The sequence below is a fragment of the Macrosteles quadrilineatus genome, unplaced genomic scaffold (genome assembly GCF_028750875.1).
Source record: "Macrosteles quadrilineatus isolate MER2022 unplaced genomic scaffold, UCM_ALF_1.0 Scaffold_142__1_contigs__length_272657, whole genome shotgun sequence".
NCBI classification, from domain to species: Eukaryota; Metazoa; Arthropoda; class Insecta; order Hemiptera; family Cicadellidae; genus Macrosteles; species Macrosteles quadrilineatus.
The window spans coordinates 142,476-164,595 of NW_026542735.1; the positions used below are offsets into that span (position 1 = coordinate 142,476).

A 22,120-nucleotide genomic window follows, 5' to 3' on the forward strand; every position below is an offset into this window, starting at 1 on the left:
GACAGGTAATTTTTATGAGTGTGGTGTCTTCTTTTACCAGCCTGTCCACATCATACATAGCTGTTTGTAGATTGTAACCAGCAGAGCAGAGCAAGGAGTGAGTGAGTTACAGTACAAGGGTGACTGATACAAGGGGGCTACCACAACTAACTGTAATTTCTGTCCTAACTCATAATTTCTAATGTTAAAGCTTTGATAGATTTGTTGATAGAATTTCAATTAAAGACATTTATAAATATAAGGGAAATCTATTCAGTAACCAAGCTGTATCAATAGATAAGTGCTTCATAAAATGGCATTGCTGAAAAATGAACTTCCATTGACATTGAAATTTGATTCTAAGTATTAGCATTGACTAGAGGTGTAGTCAATGGTACTAGTTATGCCAACAATTTTTGGATTTATGATCTCTATGGGCTCTGCTGACAATATATTGGGTTGAAGAATAATATAGGGTATTTTTCATGCAACCAAAAATACAACTACAGAGTTTCAGTGTTTAGGGACAAAACAAGATCATATGCTCCTTTTCATTGAAAAAGTATTAAAAAGTATTAAAGCCCTGCTTCTCTTATATCATTTTTGATCAGCTGTTTTAGCATTGTTTTCTACACAGTTTGAGTTTATTTATATTGGGAATTTACTGTGTATAAGACTCAACATGGGTTTTCACAAGCTCAAAGAGTTTGTATTGTAGAATAATTACCAATAATGAATACATACCCTGTACAGTATGCAATTAAGTTTTCTGGTGAGATTCCAGTATCTAATAAATCAACTAAGGCTATACAAACGTAAAATAAATTATGATAGCTACTTTTTCCCCCACAAGTGTGCATTATCAATCTTTAAGCACCTGGGGACCAAGCTATGACTTGGTATAGTTATTTGGATTGTAAAACCAATATAAAGGAAATTCTCGATTTATGTACAACTAATTTTGGCTTTTATTATTTAAGTTTTGGTGAAATTTCAATGGTCATGATGGAAATTTTCCTAAATACAGCTGTCTAAATTATATAAACTATAAAAAAGGGAGCATTGTAAAATCTACCTTTAAATAAGAGTGAAACGAGTTGACGCCAGTCACAGAGTAGAGAATAAAAGTTGTTATTCTATGCTCTATGACACCTGTGAACTTAAACGTCACCAACACGGAACGGAACACTCATCCACACCTGCTCTATTTTCCCCTATTGATTAATATTCTATGTAAAAAATGTAACCTTTTGCTCAATAGTACAACTGATATTTTTACCTTTGTACTCTATTTTGTAGTTTAGTATTACTGTGGATGTGTTGTTATAAACACATGTTACAACACAAGTATTTTGTTTACTTTTTCCTTGTTATTTTGTTCAACCAAGATAATAACTTAGCAACCCATAAGGCCAATGTTAAAGTTTTAAATTTTCAATTGAGTTGTGTAGTGAAATAAAAATTTTCATGTAGTGCCTGTCGCCAATCAGGTTTTTAGGGCTAGAAGTCCCTTATTCCAAAATTTAGTCAAAATCCTTCTGCTAGATAAGTAATTAATAATACTCAGCACCAATTTATATAGTAAAAATGAAATGGTTCTCAATGAAAAACACAAAGTCATACAAAATCCACACATTTTTATTTCTACATGTGTACAATAAAACTCAAAGTTTTAAAACTACAAAAGTTATTAAGTACTTAGGACATTTAGACAGCATGTACCAATCAGTTAAACATTTGATTTGGTTACAAGACTAAGAGATTATATTATATTGCATTTTTGAGAGCAGTCTTCTTCTAAAACATTTTCCCCGAGTAAATTAGGCCTAATTTTTAAAGAAAGCGGTTGAGAGGGTCTCCACTCGTTATGATAACATCAGCTCCCCCGCCGCCGTTGCACTGGCTACAACGACGTACATAATCGTAATAATCCTCATACTCCAACGGATCGTATTCTGAGTAGGACCGGCGACGATTCTTCCTCATACGTCTATGTCTTCTCTTTCTATAACAGTCTTCATGGTCGTCATCTTCTACTTCTTCGGAACACTTCTTCTTCCATTCTTTCTTCTTCTTGCATTCCTTGCCTTTGTCTTTCTCCCCCTTCTCCTTCTCGTTTTCCTGATCCTTCTTCCCCCCGACGATGACCGACTGGACGACACACGGGTGGTTTCCGGGGTTAGCCAAGTGGGGGAGTAACTTTTTACTCTCTGCATCGCTGAGTCCGGGTATAGACGGGTGGTTCGGGTGAGGTCGGGTTGTTGGGTGATGTCCTGGTTCAGGATACTGCTGATGTCCCTTCGCAACAACAACAACTTTTACAAAATAGTAACAATATAAATTTGATAATTGTAGATGTAACTGTAAGTGGAAAACATTAGGGCAAAGAGAGGATGTTTGTTTTTCATGTTTTATTTCTTCTTCAAACGAGTAGTTGGTATTGAAATGGACAACCCTATTTCTTTAATTCATGCTGAATATATTTAATCAGTAAATAATGTGGTGAACATTTTTTTACTGGTTTTAACAGGGCTTTGGAAAATTATTTCCCAGTTTAATTATTTTGTAATGCTTACAAATAAAATTTTCCAAACATAGCCTATATCTTAGTATATAACATTTTTTCTCAAATAAAATTGTATGGTACACCATAGCTCACTTGTGATAACAAATCCTTTTATGTATAAAGTAGTTTTTTAGAAATAAAAACGGGGTAAGTGGATGAATGGATTTACTATTCATTAGCATCGTTCATAAAATAAAGACTTCATTAGGTGATATAATTGATAAGTAGCAAAAGGAGCTTTGTTTAGATTTGTAAATAAGGGAGGAGACATTTGTCTGTGTCCATTCATTGAAACAAAAGTCTTGATTAGTTTCCTCTCATTAACTAATTACGATACATTAATTACGGTATGACAAAAACACTTTATTTAGGAATTTTTTCTCAGTACCATTTCTCAAGTTTAATATCATGTGGAATTCTTCTGTGGAAAAATTCGTGGGAAGATTTTTGGGTTTTGAAAGATAGCAACTAGAAAAAGTTCTTAATGTGACACATTTTAACATTTTATGATCAGTACATTTTAAAAACCATTTTCATGTGGAAACACACGGATCGTATTTACAACACTTGACACTAAATCAATCTTAAATTGTTAACATAGTTTGAAATGTTTTGTCAATGGGCAAAAATAATTTGGTTCCAGGGGACTTTAAAAATACCAGCAATGAGAATATTTAAATAAAAATCAATGTAAAGACTGGTTGTTAACTAAGATTTTTTCTTCAAACGTTTAGATATAAACTAAGAGAATCATATAAAAAAAATTGAACTTAAATTAGTTACTATCATAATGTTCTGACAAGCTTCTAAATCCATGTACATGTTCATAAACAGTAAAATTGACAATTTGATTTCAGTGAGAACAAAACTATATTTTAACCTACTTGAGTAAATCAATTCAATCACTTATCCACTAATACTTTAATAATTACATTCAAGCTCACAAATCCCCTTGTCGGATGATTATCGTTTTTGGACTAGGCCTATTATTGGGACATCCAGCGCAGCCTAAACTTGACAGCCTGCCTGAAGTTCCACCTCCAAAGCTCGGGTCAAATCCAAATCCAAACCCTGGGTCAATCTCTCGGGTGGACGGGTCGAGAAGGTATCTAATCAAAGCCCTCCTCTGTTGCTCTCTAATATAAGCTCTCCTTCTGGCTTCCAACCTTCGTTCTTCCAACCTTCGATCTTCCCACTCGTGATCGTGATCGTGATCATGTTCATGCTCGCAATTTTTCTTTTTACAACTGCACTTCTTTTTCTCTTCTTTCTTGTCATCGTCGTCGTTCTTGGCGACGTATACAGTTTGTACACAGATGGGCGGGTGTCCGGATGGCGGGTGAGTTGCGTTGGACGTCGTTGGTGTCGTTACCTTCACAACAACAACTTTGTATCAAACACAAGACATATTTGGTACACAAAGTTGTTAGATTGTATGGCAGTTTTATGATAATTTTCGAAGTAAATATCAAAGTATTTTTTATGGTAATTTTAGGGAGAAGTTTTAGCACATAGAGTAGGCCTATATTTTGTTCCGAGCAAAGAATAAACAAGAATGTAAGCTCACACTTTTCAGGACTCTAATTTTTAGAAGAAAGGGGATAGCAGCTAACTTACTAGAGAAAAAGTCCAGACGGTACACGTTAAAGACAAAAAGACACAAAAACACAATATTTTATCCCCTGGAGAAATTTTTTTAAATGTAGACAGTTAAAGATAGTTATTTATAAAAAAAGAGGGTTGTCCTGGACAATGTTCTTCAAGAGAGGAAATATTTTGTGTCATTTTTTTATGTCTTCAATGTGAACTATGGCACACAAAAAAAGTTGTGGGGGTATTTCCTCTTTGTATAGCAACAAAATATTTGGTTAATGATAACAATATAGATAGAATATTGAATACCGAAGTAGACATCTCATCTATATAGACCAGCTGTCACTAATTGTTATTAAAATAGAAAATATGGAAAATTTAGAAAAAAAATTGAAAAACCCATCACAGTTATACAGGGTGTTTCAGTAAAGCGTAGCGGGCTATGCAGAATCAGATTCTACATGCAAAAATAAGTTGAAAATGTAGAATAACTTTTCTTTATTTCGGCTTAGTTTAGCCGTAATACAAAATTTTGTGTTTTTTTTTATAATAATTAATTACTCAAAAACCCTTGGGGATATTTTTATGTAACTTGGTATAAACTTCAAGTCTACAAATATAAACCTTCTCCAAACATATCTTTGATCAGGCTCATCAAGTTTTGAAATGGCGGCCATTTAAAATTTTGTTTTTACGGCTGGTTTTCATGGTACTTTACTTTAAACATTTTAAATGGTCGCCATTCTGGAATTTGATAAGCCTGATCAAAGATATTTTTGGAGAATGTTTATACCTTTAGACAAAGTTTATACCAAGTTTCATAAATATATCTCCATTGGGTTTTGAGATATTAATAATTTTCCAAAAAATACAAAATGGCAGATTACGGCTAAACTAAGCCGAAAAAAAGTTATTCAGCATTTTAGACTAATTTTTGCATGTAGACTCTGCATCTGCATAGCCCGCTAGCTTTACTGAAATACCCTGTATATTACGCCAAAAATAGTTACACAATGAACTACTGGTATATAAAACAGGTGATTGTTCAAGAAGCACAAAATCTGCCTATCTCAAAATTATATTATCTTTGTTAGTCTATGGGTACATTCAAATTGACATAGATGGCATGATTTAAAGTAAGTTGTACTTTTGCTTTTATTTGGTTAAAAAATTGGTGTATACAACAGATATAAGTGATAGCACACTTTGTCGGTGAATCAAATATACTACATTCATTTTCAATCTAAAACTGAACAAGCTACAAGCTATCAAAGGTTAAATATCGATTCACGGCCACCTAGAATAAATGGTGATATATACAAGATCAAAATGAGCATTTGTCTTTTGCGCTCCAGTTGATTTATACTAAAGTCTCTAAAATGATGAGTACAACAGCCAATCAAAACACTCCATTTCGGTCCAATCTATGAAGTTAGCAGAGCTACTTATGTCACGTACAGTTATTCTATCCTAAGTAACCGTGATTACAATTTGATCCAAAGCAAAAACACTTAATGGCAATTTTTTTAAATTTGTACTTTCATATAGTTTTATATAAAATCTATCTTGATCATGGAAAGAAAACACAGTGTTTGACAATGTTAGAATTAAAATTATTGGCACTAAGTAACATTTGTAGTAAAACAGCTCAAAACACTTTCATTGAAATGTTTTATGAAAATTCAACTGTGCTATTGATAGTTTCTAAGCACATCCATTTTACTTCTTTTAAAAACAATAAGACACAGTAGCTTATCTATCATGTTTCATGAAGCACTTTTTGAAAGGACTCTTTAAAGAAAAAAATTACAATACTATCACTATGTCCGTTAGGAACTTAGGAACGTGTCCTAATGTCCTAAGATCCTAGGCTCTGGCTTGAGATCGTTTTTCACATTACTTCAGGCTAGACCTAGGGGTTGCGGCATTATCACTTAGATAAAATTAAAACTCATGTGTAATTTTGGCGGGGTTTGGACCTGGGGCCTCCTGCGCTCTACTATTTGATTATAGACTAGCTTGCTCCCAAAATCGTAGATTACCTTGTGATTTTAGTTTACATCCTTAAAATTAAAGACTAGAGAGACAGGAAACTTTAATCATACATTATTCGAGAATGGTAGGCCTACAATCGATTGGTCATTGTTTGTTGTTAATGCTTTCTAAACTCAATTCCATATTCACCCTGCAGTACATGTCTTATGGGAAATAGTGGTGCAATTAAAATTATTATACAGTAATTAGTAACCTTGTACATTTCATACATTGGTGTTTTGACTTATGGTTTGGATTTTTAATCTAATGTAGTCAACATTTAAATATTTAAAACATATTGTGAAACAAAATTAAATTTTAATGTAGAGTTTTTAGGACAGCTAGAGTTGTTGAAACTGCCGTTTGAAATACATGGCTTATCGGACTACTTATAAACGTAGAATTGAGTATAGAAACAAGAATGCTGTAATCATTTCATAACATTCAGAAATGTTTACATAAAGCACTTTCTGGTTAACAGTATAACAGTATAATACATTACGATGGGGTTGTAGTTTGAAATTCAACCATCACTCAAAGTTATAGCAGTAAAATTATGAATCTAGATCCAAAATAATTTGAAAAACAAACTAGAATTCTGGTAGAAATAGACTTAAGGTTATAGCGTAGTGAACAGTGTGGCGTTTGAGATCAACAAACTGTTTAGCTGTCATAATTTGCAGTTTGTTTTGTACACTTTGTATTCAGTCTGTTTTAACTAGGTCAAGAGAGTTTGCTATTGTGTTAGCGTTAGCATCAACGATTTACAACTAGGTTAAGTCTACCTTCTTTTGTTTTCAAAGGTCTATTGTAATCTATTAATTCAAGTGATATTAGAAAAATATGTAAGAAAACAGTTTTATTTCAACAGGTTCACTTTTAACAAATGTAAAACTTACTAGGTTTTTTGTTATTAATGTGAACTTGCTGCCTGATTTTAAGGTTGATTTAAATTAAGACCTGCATGAAAAACATATTTTATGAGAACAATTGTTTTATCACATTGTATTTTCAAAGTAATCAAAAGGATAACTTCTTTGAAAATGCCGTAATAATTCAAAAGGAAATTAATGAGGATTACCATTAAAAATCCATTTACAGTATTTGAATAGATCTTCAAAAGTATTTAATTCAAGTAACTTATATAAAATATGAAAAATAAACAAGTTAGATAACCACATATTAGCCTTTAATCGATCACAATTTTAAATTACAAAAAATAAACAATAATATGTAATAGAATATTAAAATTATTTTTCACCTGCATCCGATCCGAAACCACTGCAAATAACAACTTTCTATGTATGTATGTGGCAATTCTTTCTAAATACATTGTCAACAATTTTAAGAGGTTTAATGAAGTCATTACCAGTGGATCAATATTATCAGCGCAGGAGTAATATTTAAATATTTTCTGAGATAAAAAGAAAGTTTATTGGATAGTATTTAAATATATTCTGGGATAAAAAGAAAGTTTATTCAAGGCTTTTAAGTATTCAAAGACAATAACACACAGTTTTCATGTACTTAATTAACATTGGAGTACCATTTATAATCATTTTGATCAAAGGGACTTACTCCTTTACCATAAACTCTAAGATAAACATGTTGATAACCTTACAGTACATCAACTAATTTGACTAATGATGTTTAGCTTATTGCCATATGCATACTATTTATTTTTATGTCTTATGAAACCCAAAGCCTAACTTTATTATAAAAAGGTTAACTAAATACACTGCTAGAATCTAAAGTTGTTTACTAGTATCTAAGCTTTGACTTTAAATACACTATCAGAAGTAAACAATCTATTATAATTTCAACATTGTAACCAGATTTATCATTTAAATTGAATTTTATCAATTTATCATATTATATACAGTATCACTGTATTTAAATTATTTTAAAAATTAAAACTAAAACTAAAGATACTTTACTTTGAAAATGTCATCAAAGTTCTATCAAAACTGAAAGAAAACACAATTACTACAGTTCGCCGCTTAGAAAGTGGCTAATGCTAACCAATGCTAGAGGAGGCTGCTTTTTAGACTTAGGTGGCTGAACTATATAAGTACAGTGTATGAAGCATTCTAAAAAATACAGCTCTATGTATTGTTTAAGTTTAATCATGACTACAACAATCATTGGAAACTCGTTCAGCAATAATTAAACAGAAACAAAAAATCTGCATAAAACTAAAAAAATACATTATTTATTTATGTTAAAGCAAAAAGAGAACATCTACAGTGGACATGGAGGGTAAATTTCATTATATATGGTACAGTAGACTCCCTCTTATCCGGACTCCTCGGGACCGAGGCCAGTCCCGGATAACGGGTTTTCCGGTTAAGCCGACGTCCCCAAAAACTCGTTAAACTTTGATATTTGAACTCGTTTACTGTGATATTTGACTTAAATTTAGGAGAGCATTGTATTAAGACACGTGATCACTAATCTCAAATCTTTCCCACGAGAACAGTCGTTTCAGTACTGCCCACTTCTAGTCTGGTTAAACCAATGTGATGATAAAAATTTTCCGGTTAAAGAGATGTCATTTCCCCCGAGTGTAGTCCGGTTAAACCGATGTCCGGTTAAAAGGTGTCCGGATAAGAGGGAGTCTACTGTACTTAAATTAATATTGAAACCTTCAATTCTCTCCTACATGAACAAGATATCAGAATCTGATAAGTGTTGAAAAAAATAGGTCAAGGTTACGAGAAAATCAACAAGCTACATTTAAATAGAAAATTGTTCTTTGATGTTCACAAATTTTAAATCACCCTCAAACCCCTTGAAATAGTTTGTTTTTTAGCTTTGTTGTTTCTTATAACCTAAAGAAGTGTTAAAGATAAATATTTTTGATGATGCCTTAGGTGATAAGTATTGTACTTATACCCAACGTTTAATCAGATCTATTGGTGTATTTAACCATTGACTATACACAGAGTTGGCTTAACAGCCAATGTGAACATTTGAAGCAAAAAATGTGGTGCAATCTATTGAGATGGTCTATCAACTAATGACAATATTCTTTTCCTACAGTTACCTAACAATGTACATGTTCTCTCACTGATTTGAGAAAGCAAAGTGGCCAATTCGTTCATCAGTGAGACAATGTTAACATTGTCTCACTCTAATTACTTTGTCTCACTCCAGATTTGCAGCGTGAAGGCACGAAATAGTGAGCGCGTAACATGCAGGCAACGTCGTATGCGCGCGAAATACGTTGGCAGCACTGGCTGTAAATCACCTGGTCAGCTGTTGTACTGTTGTATTTGTCACTTCACATTAAATGTTATATTAAAAGTTCACTTCTGTGTAAAAATAGGTTATGTTTCTTCACAAATTTATTTGTTTTATGGTAACTGTAGGAAAAGTATAATGTGCAACTCGAGTTCAAAGTACAATTGCCTCACTCGAGAAAACATTCCTCACTCGCCTACGGCTCGTGAGTAAGGATTTCTCTCGAGTGAGTCAATTGCTCACTTTTCTCACTAGTTGCACAAATAACTAGTGTCAAGTGATAAATCAATCAGCTGTTGGCATGGATTTTTAAAATTAATATTCAACCTTTGACTAATGCAACAACTATAGTTAGCCGCTTAGAAAACAACCTGCGCGCTAATGCTAAACCAATGCTGGAGGAGGTCGCTTTCTAAGCGGCCGAACTATAGACATTCCATCCCCATGTTAAATTTGTCATAAGATTTTTTATCAAAATCGTCGTAGTCGATGTGAGCCACCGACAGATTGTGCTTATCTCGATACATAAACCTTTTTACCTATACAAACTAATAGAATTACTTATTGTAAGCTGTAGCAAATTTTATGAGCCATCCTTGGTCAGCAACAAAAAATAAGGTAGAACATTTTATTTTAGACACTAGCACATTCTGTGACTGGCTCACACAACTAACTCTTTTTTAGTAAAGATTTGGCGACAGTTGGTTCATATAGGTGGGATGTCTACTTCAGTATCCAATAGTCAATGATTCAACCCAATGAAATACTCTCTGGTAAGATGGTCCTGAACTTAATCTATTTTCTTGGCTTCTAATTTGTACATTGGATGGGAAGTCTACTCTGCTCAATGATTTTAACCTAGTGATTTGTTTCCTTAAAATCTTTTACTATAAATATTCAGTAAAATATTCATCACTACAAATCTTTCATCGATAAACTATTTGATTTTACATTTTCAAGAAGTCATTGGAAGACTACCAGTAGTATGCGACCGAAAGTAGGATGTTAGGTGTTAATCTAACTATACAAAAATTCACATTAACTTCGATATCCCAATTGGTATATGCAAGGAATCAATGGCTGTAGTTGTTTCATACAACGGTTTGTTGTTGTCTATCATTAAATTGTCAAGACTGATCATTACATGTGTTCACTTTTGTTGTTTCTTTGTTCATTTACACCTCATTTAATGGAAAGGTCAAGACAACTTTTAAAAATCCCTTTCAAGAAGAAACTGGTATCTCTAGGAAAAAGGCACCATTATGGCTAAGAATAAAACTAATATTGTCACATCATATTCAAAAACACTTAACAATCAACGACCATAAGTGTATGAGTATATAATTTCAGTTCTCTTATTCTATACAAGTTACTTCGATGTTCCTCCAATATAATGCATTTATGTCTATCAGAATAACTTAAGTCAGTGAAAATATGTCATCCACACAAACCACATGATTGAGAAAATGTAGTGATTTGACCAGCTGTTGTACTCATCAATAATATTGTCATAACATTGAAAAGATTAGGTTCTACTGATCAAAATGTTTGTAATAAAAAAATACAAGTTAATGTTTGAAATCGGTTAAGACTATACAGCCTTAAATACTTTAATCACTAAATTATGTAATAATATACACACCTTGAAGTAATAAGTCTCCATATCCATCAATCGTACATTTTGAAGAGGGTTTAGGGCAGCTGTAAAAAAATTTTGCAAAATAGAATTGAGGTTATTCTTACCGTGGTGTGGGCACACGAGCAGTCCTTCGGCGGGGGTGGTATCGGCACGTAGATGGGGGTTGGCTGGTAGACGGGGCATGGCGGTGGCACGATGTTCTGCTGCAAGTAGTGCGGGGGACAGTAGTTGTAGGGAACTACGCTCTGGAACAGATTAGTACACTGAATCATTTGGAGGAAAATTTGGATCTGTACGAATGCTATGAGAAATCATACAAGGGTTGTTCCGGGAATTAAGGTCTCCATTAGATACTGTGCCAGCCAATCTAGCTTTTTCAAGTCTAATACGTTGTGCCTTACTTCATTCGCTACTATTCTACAAACTACTATTCTATAATTTTAAATTGTCGATTATTAAAACGACATTTTATTTAAAGCACTATAATTTTATATTTTTTTAAATGGCATAATGTGTGTTTTTGGTTAATAGCAATAAAAATGTCATATCTTACTTGGTTTTGTTTTTATTAGCTTTCCTAATAGGGGAGTTCTTTCTGCCGCACCCTTTAGCTACACACTTTTATGGGGCGATTAGTCTCTACATAGGATTTGAAAACGTCTTATAAGAAATAAACGCTCCCGCTAAGATAACATTTTTCTATTACTAAGATTCTGTAGGAAGTGGGTCAATCCCTATCGACTACTGTTGCTATAGTCGGTTCAAAAAATTTAGGCGATTTGAGGAAAGATCCCCCACTACTTATTTGCTTAATATATATTTTGCGGCTGATTGACGTCTCAGCTTTAGAGCTATTATTTTAAAGGTAGAATCAAGTTTAGGTGATAGCATTTTTCCCTTAAAATTGTCTAAATTTTGTGAACGGAGTATAGTTGACATGTGTATGCATGAGTTTGCAGAAGGTGGTACACATTATTGCACGACGGGGCTGGCAGCTTGTTCATAACTTTTCTTGAGACAGTGATTGAATTGTGAGGTTGCAAAGTGATTGAAGTGCAAAGTATGAAAAAATCTCTATCTAACGGGATAGGGGAGAAATGATGGTTTCTCAAACTTTTGAGTCATTGGTAACAGGACACTGTGTAAGCTGAAAATTATACTAAATCTACGTCCAAGTGTTATTGGATATAGTTGTTATCAACATAAAGGGAATTGGAAGCATCATGTTTATTTTCATGAAGGTTGTGTATAGACTGTCCTAGAAATCCTTGTGAAGTTGATAAAAACATTTCCTTATTTCTATACATGTTTTCTTATTACTTTGATATACTGTAGTTACATTGAATACCTGATATGGATAAGGAAGGAGTAAAACAGTAAAGTTTAGTGGTTTGTGATGTTTTAGGATGGTTGGTATCTCCAAAACTGTCTTTCAATTTGCTGGCCCCAATATTCAATATTCAATGGCTTCCCAACAATGAATAAATACAGAAAAATTTGATACATTTCTTCATGGGTACAATAGAGTTCTGTTCCAATGTATTTCTCCTATCCATATAAATCCCTTCTTTTCACTGATTGCAATTTCAGTAACAAGAGAAGTAGTGCCATACTTGTCTGTGGCTTCTTATTTCTTTATGCAACAGCTGACTATAGTTCGGCCGCTTAGAAAACGACCTGCGCGCTAATGCTAAACCAATGCTGGAGGAGGTCGCTTTCTAAGCGGCCGAACTATAACGTAGTTGACTTTGTGTAGTTCAAGTAGTTTACTTCTCATCTTGTAGTGAAATCTGAAGTCTATTTCAGTCACACAAGAACACATATGTTTACTAAATATTTTGTCTTTTATGCTCAATTTTACCATCGTTGCTTTACCATTTAGAAATAAAACTAACGGATAAGCAAACAGTCTGGAATGTGACAGAAAAATACCTTAAAATCTTTATAAAAATTGTTCCATAAATCTACATAGGTGTATAATTAATCTGTTGTGAATATATTTACCTCTTGTGTAAAGGAAAACATATTGAGAAAAAACAACCTAAACACTTAAGCAGAAACTAAATTGTCAACCTGTGTGATAAACCTTTACACAAAACTCTTACAAAAATGTACTTGCCATATAAAGCTGACTAACATTTGTTTAACTGTTATCCTATTTACTCATCGAGACATCTTATTTTAGTTTTGAATATGTACACTACACATTATTGTGTCTACTGACAATAAATTATTCTTATTATTCATAAGAACATTAACATTTAAACTATTGATGGTCAAAATCAGAAATTTTGAATCTCAAAACAGAAACATAAACCTAGCAAATCAAATCCCAAAACTCGGACCTTTAAACACTTATGTAAAACCTTTAATTACCTGATCAAAGTAAAAAAATACAGGTAATAATAAAATTTTTACTATGCAATCAAAACAGAAAAAAATTGACTCCCGACTCTGATGTAATGTTAATGATAAACTTCAAGAATCCGTATTGCACTTGTATGTTGTTCCAGAATTAGTCAAGATATCTTTTGCAATTCAGAATGGTTATCTGTTTGCTCTATTGCTAGCAGCTTGTGTGTAGACGGTGTTATAAACAACAACAATGATGCCCAAAAATGTCATCAGTTAAAAACAACACTGCCAAAATCTTCAATTTCGAAACTTTGAATCTTGAAACTCTCTGATTGAATCTTGAAAGTGAAACTTTTCCAAGGTTTTGATGCTTTTGTGATCTGAGATTTGGTTTTGACACATCACTAATTTAAACCACAAATCCTTAAGCAGAATAAGCAAAACTTAGTATCCAACCATTTTTACAAGCACAAAAAGAAGGAACAATAAATTTGAATTTAAAACTTTTATCCAACAATATATAATTTGTTGTTGTCAAACTGTTAATACCTACCACACGAGAGGTTGGACAACATTGGCAGGGTGTCTGGCAAGGTGTCTGGCAGGATGGCATTGCGTAAGACGCAGGAAATGTGACTTGTCTGGACATTCCATACTGATACGGGTACTGAGCCAACTGAAAAAATAATGTAAATTAATTACAAAAAACCTTGAAAAGTTTTGTTTTATTGCTACATCTCAGGCAAAGGTTTACCATAATAACAGTAATACCATTGAGTATAAACCTAATACACATAAAGTTATATGGTATGCAAATTTGTTTCTGGGGAATTTTGTTTTCATAAAGCTTAACTCCAAAGCATAAACCGAGAATCATCATTATTGATACTTATAAGTAATAAATTGGTTTAATGAAAAAAGTGGCTGATACCTAATGTTTGAAAAGCGAATAAAACTAGTCAAGAGGCTGAACTGAGAGCATATGATTGGTTTTCTGCAAACAGACTATCTTGTAATTCTGATAAATCACAATTAAAATAAATCTCAAAGCAGAGGTAAAATTTTAATCAGTTAAACTCTTAGGATTTAATTTGGATTCAAAATTAAATTGGTCATCACACATACAATCTGTTTGTAACAAAATTTAAAGAGTGAGGTACTTGCTGTGGAAACTTAAAGATTTTGTTAGTCAAAAATATTTAAGATTAGCGTATTTCGGACTCTTCCAATCACACATAATCAAACTGAATATGTACACCAAATCAAATCAACCCCTTTGGTACGTCAAATCAAATCAAATATGCTTTATTCATAAAGTACAGTTTTGTACATTGAATGGCGTCAACTAACTTAAATCTATCTTAAATTAATAATTTACAAATTTGCATATCTTGGATCATTATGTACATTAAAAACCAAGAACCAGGAAATGAAAATAATCAAAACTGAATTAATTACTAACGCTAAGAGGGGAGGTGGAAAAATACTCTTCCAGGGAATAGAACACTTTCTCTACTAAATAAAGTTTCAGTTTTCTCATGAAATTCTTCCTGCTTTGTTCATTTCTGATTTCATTAGGAAGATGCTTGAAAAATTTTAATCCTATATAGAATGGTTTTTTTTCATAGAATTTTAATTTGTGTTTACTTGAAATAAGGAATTTTTTATGCCGAGTGTTGTATGGGTGATAATTTGTCTCAGAGGTGCTCAAGCAGTTTTTTGCTAGAATAATTGTGTCGTAAATGAATTGGCCATATACCGTTAAAATTTTCAGTTCTTTGAATTTGTTTTTGGTTGTTTCGTTGTGTTCTAATTTCAAAATTATTCTTATTGCTATTTTTTGAAGTTTAAGTATCCTATCCAAATTTGCTATTGTAGTTCAACCATAAAGGCACAAACCATAGGATAAATGCGAATGGACATTAGCATAATACATGTTTTTTAATGTTTTATGGTTTTATGGTCATACTATATGGTCTTATTTTGTGGAGCCACTCTCCACATATTAATGACATCCTTTTACTCCAAAAAAAGGCGGTTCGAAGCATTGCTGGGGAATGCTCAGTTACACACTGTAAACCTATTTTCATCAATTTCAGGATACCAACCATAATAAATATACAAAGTCAAACTTAGATCAATTTTCTTTCAGAAAAGACATACACAACCACTTTATAAGAGGTAGGATAAAATAGATGTATTGCAGCTCAGATTAGCACAAAACAAACATTCACATAAAATAGTATAAAGTTTTTTAATAAGCTGACTGAAGAAGCAAAATCTTACATTATTAAAAAAAATAAACTGTATGACTGGATTGTTAAAATCCCTTTTACAAAATTGATGATTATTTAAGTTGTGAAATAAATATTAGATTTTGAAGAATAAGTAGAAATAAAGCTTTTATTTTCATGTAAGTGGTTATTTAAATTTTAGATGTATTGTACTGTAAACACTGAATAACCTTGTAACTATGTACAACAAATAATATGTCCTATTTCTTTTATAAAGATCAATGGAAATAAATATTTCCTATTCTTCTTATTACTATATTTGGTAAGACACAGCAGGGTGCTTAGTTTATAATGAAGATTGATGGAGTGAATTACACAAAAGCTTTGTTTATGATTATGAGATCTGATTTAATGATTAAGTGCAATGCTCAAAGACAGTTGAAGATAGTTTAATTCTATGAAAGAGTATACTGTACTTAACATTTCTTAGGATTAAGTAGACGAACTGCAGATTACTAGGTGAACTTGCTAATAGCTCAGATCAGCTGTTAAACTTTACCTACATACACTATAGGCTAAGAGATTCCCATAGTGTGGCTTTGAGTTTTTTTTAATTTATCCACTGAACAAGGTAATACTCATTAATTTTAACTCGTAGCTGCATTGAATTTAAATCTATAAAATGCTTGTCCAAGACCTTTCTTGACTTAACTTTTGTGTTTTCCTTTCATTATGTTGAGTCAGTCATGATTCGTTTTCCTACTTCTGTAATAGTAAAAACCTTGGTTTCCTTCAACCATTGATTGTACAATGCTTCTGTTTGCTAAATAATTTATCTTCAAGCTCTACACCAATGGTTTTGAAATAAATTGCAAAATTTTATGTTTAGAGGGTCAAAAATGGGAAAGCAAAATTTTACCTCATGAAACCCCCAAAAACCCTGTTCTCATAGTCCGATCAGGCTGGTTCAATCAAATAGGTCCCGGGTCTAGGTAATAGCTTATTCCCTATATGGGAAATTCACTCAAAATATGTGTCTCTTGGGCCATGTTAGCTGTGTTTGTATAAAAAGGCTTCCTCCACAAAACTTAACATGATAACAGATTGAATAAGGAAATAGCTAGTGTTGTCAGTAAAAAAGCTACAACAGATAACTTAGTCATCTTGCCATTAACTAGCGATTAATGCTACATTCCTAATGGAGGATCAAGCTGGTCTAATGGTAGGGTATAGGACTTTGATCCCCATGGTCTTGGGTTAAAATCCTGACAATCGAATGGATTTGATGTAAGAGATAATAATGTGACACTCTTAGATCTAGTCTGAAGTAGTGTGAAAACGGTTTCAGGGTAGAATCTAAGATGTGAAGGGGGGACATAAAAAGTACTAAACTCCATATCATGTTGCAAAACGTTTAACTTTTTAACTGAATCTTAGAATGTCTCAGAATGCACAGGTTTGGTTGTTCATTTACTTTTTCATCAGTACAGTATGTCAAAATGTTTTTGTTTATATTGACTTCATTGACCACTATCTTACATTGAATGCTATCTTACAAGTGGTACTGTAGTATTTATTTTATACTAACTGGGAATAAATTTAGTCGATGAAGATGATTTTATTCATCTCACTGGGTTTAATTTTCGATATTCGCCACATCATCCTTCATTAGTGGAAAAACCTCCGACATACATGGGCAAAAACTGTTAACAAACTGTCTCAAGAATTCTAAAACATACAGTCTTTTAAGCACTTCAAAAGCAGCTTTGCTAATTTTCTTTTAAGAAACCCCCATTATGGTATGGACGAGTTCTTAACTGATCAGGATGTGTAATAATGAATTTGTTTTTTTATTTTTACTGTTTTTGGTTATCTTATTCTTTCATAAATCCTTAGTTTTAAGGTATTTGTATATTTAAAATTGTACCTGATTTATAGCACTGCTATGTAAACGTAATGTGACAATAAAGATTTATTTATCTATAACCATGTTTGTTTACTATGAAATAAAAGTACTCTACTTTCATTGATTTAACGTAAAATTTTTTAGATAAATAATTTATCTAATGATAAAATCATGATAAATAGCAATTTTTTTTAACACACAGCGCATCTTACATATAATTGCATCTATATGTTAACATTGATTATCAAATTAAGAATCATTTCCCCAAATATACTAAAAAAATGTAATATTATTTTTAAGTGTGAGATAAAGCTTGTTCAATCAGAATGTTTTGAAACCAGATTCTCAACATGGCAACAGTGTAGTTCCAGTGTTCTAGTTAACATTCTTTATTGTGCTGCAGTAGCACATTCTTCAGACGGAAGTACAACAATGATTAAACAACAACAGCGGAACTTACTGTCTGAGTTCGCTTTCAAATAAGATTTGAAAATTCTCTTTTGGATTACTCTTGACGAAATAAAAAATAATTGAGAAATTCAATAACTAGTTCTCCAATTACAAATGATTTCCTAAAATTATAATTGTTTTGTTATAGAAAGAGGTTTTGTTCTTTGAAATTGTACTTAATTAAAATCATATTCATGTTTATCTTTGTTGTTTCTGCTTGCGTATGTTTGGATTAAAGCTCCATGTTACCTTTGATATTTTTGAGGCGATAAATTACTTAAGAGTTTACGTTAACTGGGTAAAATACTTGTATTAACAGGTCACATTCATGATTTAGATTCAATTTTTTCTAACCAGTTCCTATAAATAGGAAAAGGCAATGTACCAGTATATTAAATTTCATAGAAGAGTTAAAATAATTGTACAACTTTATAGCAGACGGTAAAATGTAATAATTGAAACTGTTAATAAAATGTTGGAGAAGTTATAATATATTCTAATAGATACAATTTCCAAACAATAGATCTTACTAATATTATAAATCTGAAAGTTTGTGAGTTTGTGTGTGTGTTTGTGTGTGTGTTGCTCAATCACGCATAAACTACTGGACTGATTGGGCTGAAATTTGGCATGATGATAGCTCACATTCCCGATTAACATTAAAGCATATTATTATCCCAAAAATCCTTTATCGGGCTCCGGCCCAGTGGCTCTATAGTTCCCCATGTTAACCTTATGGTTTTTCATATTTAAAAGGAATTAATGAATCTTAACAGCTGTTTCAATTAAACAAGTTGGTTCTGTTCTATGATGTTCAATAGCATAAAAGTTACAAGGATTACCTACAGGGTGCAGCACTATTATTTTTTTTTTTTTTATTTATGACAACAGCTAATTTCCAACCAACAGGTGAGTGAGCGTAGCGAACGAACTTCAACCTGGAGGCGAGTTAGCGTAGCAAACGAGCTAACCTGAAGGCAAGTGAGCACAGCGAACGAGCTCCAACCTAAAGGTGAGTGAGCGTAGCGAACGAACTTCAACCAGGACGTGAATGAGCCATGCGAATACTTATGAAGTTAAACGGGGCAAAGCCCGCGGGTACAGCTAGTATAGAATGGATAAGGAATCAAATAAAAATTAATAAAGAAACAACAATTCATGTGACCAAATCAATTTCAAAATTAAGTGTTTGAAAACAAAGGTTCTACATGTTTTCATCTTAGCACTTCCAGACCATTTGTAGAAAAGATTCAATTTGCATAAGCTTAAAATTATACTTGTATAAAACAAAATAGGAATAAATGATACATATCTTTTTTAATCTCTGGAATCTACACTAGCCACTGATTGTGTTACCAACTAGAATATTATAATGGTCAATTAAAGAAAATACACATTGTAAATTAAGAAGGATGGAACGAGGAAGAAATGGATACATGACTAACTTACCTAAAATATCCATTCCTTCCTCCTAAATCCTACCTTCCCCCATTCCCTATCTATGTGTATACTTCCTGTTCCAAGTGCTTACAAAAATTACATTAACATTTTTGTAACGGCACCCAAACAACACACATTAAGCCAAACATTTTCCATTTTGACAAAGTAGATTTTAGCTAACTAAACTGAGAGTATTACAACTACTATCTCTATCTCTATCCATCTACTTTGACATGCAGCTTGTGGTAATTTAATCTGTAGAATATCATGTTACCTAACAAAAGTTGGTTAGTCACGTTCTGTTTATGAGTTTACTTAGGAAGTCGTACAGAACAATGGGTTATGAACTTAGCGCTTTATCTCTGAAGGATCTAACAGGAAAAGTCAGGAACTGGTTTAAAACTGAAAGGAATTTGACTCGAAGAAATAAAGATGGCTTGTATCTATCGGATTATGAACCTTTTGATTGAATTTACTGTATTTAATAGTCAATGACAAATATTTTTAACATCAAAAACGAGTAAACAGTTTTGAAAAAGGCACATTTGTCAAAACCTTAGAACTGTTAGCATATCTTAAAAAGTATTGAGTGATTTATAAATATATATATAACACTGTAATGGAAACAAATGTTTTGATATAAATAAAAGGGTCATTAATAGATACAAGTTCTTAATTGGAGAACATAGTGACTTACAACATCATTATACAAATGTTATATTTGTAAATTGTAAATGTAATTGTTTGTAGCTATGCAAGGGAAACCTTTCCATTAGTATTGATTTCATATTTGTTTACTTATAGTTAATCATTTGAAAATATCTGTTCCTGATCATTGGGTTTTAAATTAATGATCCTGGCTAATGAAACAGCTGATCTTAGTCAGTAACAAAGCTACACAGATCTTCAAACTCCATTCTACACTCTCCTTCGCTCACATTTGGGTTTAAATATGCACATAGGTGGTGTGCCCATCTCAATGGTTGAAAATAACTGTTATGCTAACTGTATAGTTCAAATTTTTGTAATCTCTGAAATCAGTAGATGGTCACTAAGCCTACCATCTCCATAAGTTTAAAAGACCTACCAACATTTATTAGTAAAAGAATTTTTTGTAAATGATGTTTGGATCTTAAATTTAGTTCTAAATTGAAGCTCTAACTCCTTAGGGACAAGTCTTTATGTGCTGGAATACAATCTACCACCATTGCTCACTTTTGTGAATTGAAAGATCCCTTGTTGATGAAATGGAGTTTAATTTGTTCACTACGAAAAATCAATTACTCATTCACCTATTAAGAGAGTGACATACTCCAATAATCTTAGTATAGATTGTGGTAAGATGACCTTAATGTGTAGCTCTCTTACTTGCTGTTTATATATTCAGAACAATTTATTAAAGGCCCAATAATCATTGATATTGCAACTGATCTTGAGTTAGTTAAACCTTTGACTGTTAGCATTGACTATTGGATACTGAAGTAGACTTCCGATCTATATATACCAGCTGTAGCCATTTTTTTTTAAAATAAAAAAGAACGTAGTTGTGTGAGCCAGTCACAGAATGTGCTAGTGTCTAGTCAAAGCTGTTAGTCAATGGATAAACTGTTAGATTTTCCTTCAAAGTGAAAAAAAATATTTTCATTGTTAATATGTATCATTTAAAAAACTTATGAAATGAAAAAAAAAAACTTATTTATTAATTATTTAGACAAGCCAAGTTAGGGCTACATGGACTTTTCTTACACTTTTTGTGTATTATGCTCACTCTTGCCGCATATACACTAGAGTTTACAATATGTGTTTGAATAAAAGTTTACAATACCAATAAGGTTAGTTTTGTCAAAGTGTTTCCAAATTGTCATTTGTCATTGGGCTATGAATTAATGATGCTATCTAACAAAAGGTCGAAGTTTGATAGCAACGAGACTAGAGTTCTGTTCCCTTACAAAAAGTGTAAAAACTCAGGCATAGGATATACAAGAAATAGTTTGTTTTAGTGTTTGTAACAGAAATGTTGGCAGTTGTATACATAATTTTTAACATAATCACGTTTATAGTTAGCGAAAAAAGTTTAACATTTTTGTTGACAACATTTGTTTGTTGTAAGATGCTTTGAACATATGTTGATCTGTCGAAAGCTGCGGTGTAAATGCAACATAAATCTTTAGTTGAAGATCATAATATAAAAAAAAATAAACATATCAGCTGGTTAATGTAAATTGGCTATAACATCATTGTTGGTACATAACACACAGTCAATCAACAAATAAGATAACCACTAACAAAAAATACACTCAATTTCAACGACAGAAAAAATCACAAAAATTCTACTAACAAACCAAACATTCACTTAACTACGAATACACGTAATCTCAGAATCAACATACCAAAGTTCCGACCAACGTTGACGTCAAGAGAAGAAACAGCATGGACCTCATGGCGTCCCAGGGGTCTCTAGGAAATGTTCATGTTGAGCGTTAAAGTAACCTACGCATACCTTCAAAATATCATGGGCGCCTAGATAATTTATCACTTGGATCATACAATGAATGTGTGTTATCAAAACAATATGTAACTGACACTAAGTACTCGACAACATTGCAAGGACGAACCTCCAGTGATAACAGTGTTGATAATTGCAGATGCTTATCTCATACATTGTTTCTAAAATAGCTCAA

The 22,120-nt window shown here is 32.4% G+C and overlaps 1 protein-coding gene across 2 annotated transcripts; it reads right to left on the reverse strand.

The window, feature by feature from the left end:
- Positions 1-1,686: 1,686 nt before the first annotated feature.
- Positions 1,687-21,884, reverse strand: LOC128982164 (salivary glue protein Sgs-4-like). 2 transcript variants are annotated; one of them, XM_054401223.1, is made up of 5 exons: positions 21,830-21,884; positions 13,963-14,085; positions 11,159-11,299; positions 3,478-3,917; positions 2,189-2,277 (listed from the first exon to the last, which is right to left on the reverse strand). In XM_054401223.1, exons 1-4 carry the CDS (start codon positions 21,878-21,880, stop codon positions 3,486-3,488), a joined length of 747 nt encoding a protein of 248 aa, XP_054257198.1. In that variant the 5' UTR covers positions 21,881-21,884; the 3' UTR covers positions 2,189-2,277; positions 3,478-3,485. The 2 variants fall into 2 exon arrangements, with proteins under 2 accessions (XP_054257197.1, XP_054257198.1); XM_054401222.1 differs by lacking the exon at positions 3,478-3,917 and having other exon boundaries at positions 1,687-2,277.
- Between the last annotated feature and the right edge of the window lie 236 nt (positions 21,885-22,120).

What these genes read in the sequence shown, in the direction of transcription:
- LOC128982164 (XM_054401222.1), bottom strand. Translation starts at nt 21,880, where the DNA reads ATGAGGTCCATGCTGTTTCTTCTCTTGACGTCAACGTTGGTCGGAACT. An exon ending in GTTGTCCAACCTCTCGTGTG is followed by an intron (nt 11,300 to 13,962) that starts GTAGGTATTAAC and finishes AATCTGTTCCAG; the next exon opens with AGCGTAGTTCCCTACAACTA. An exon ending in GCTCGTGTGCCCACACCACG is followed by an intron (nt 2,278 to 11,158) that starts GTAAGAATAACC and finishes GTTGTTGCGAAG; the next exon opens with GGACATCAGCAGTATCCTGA.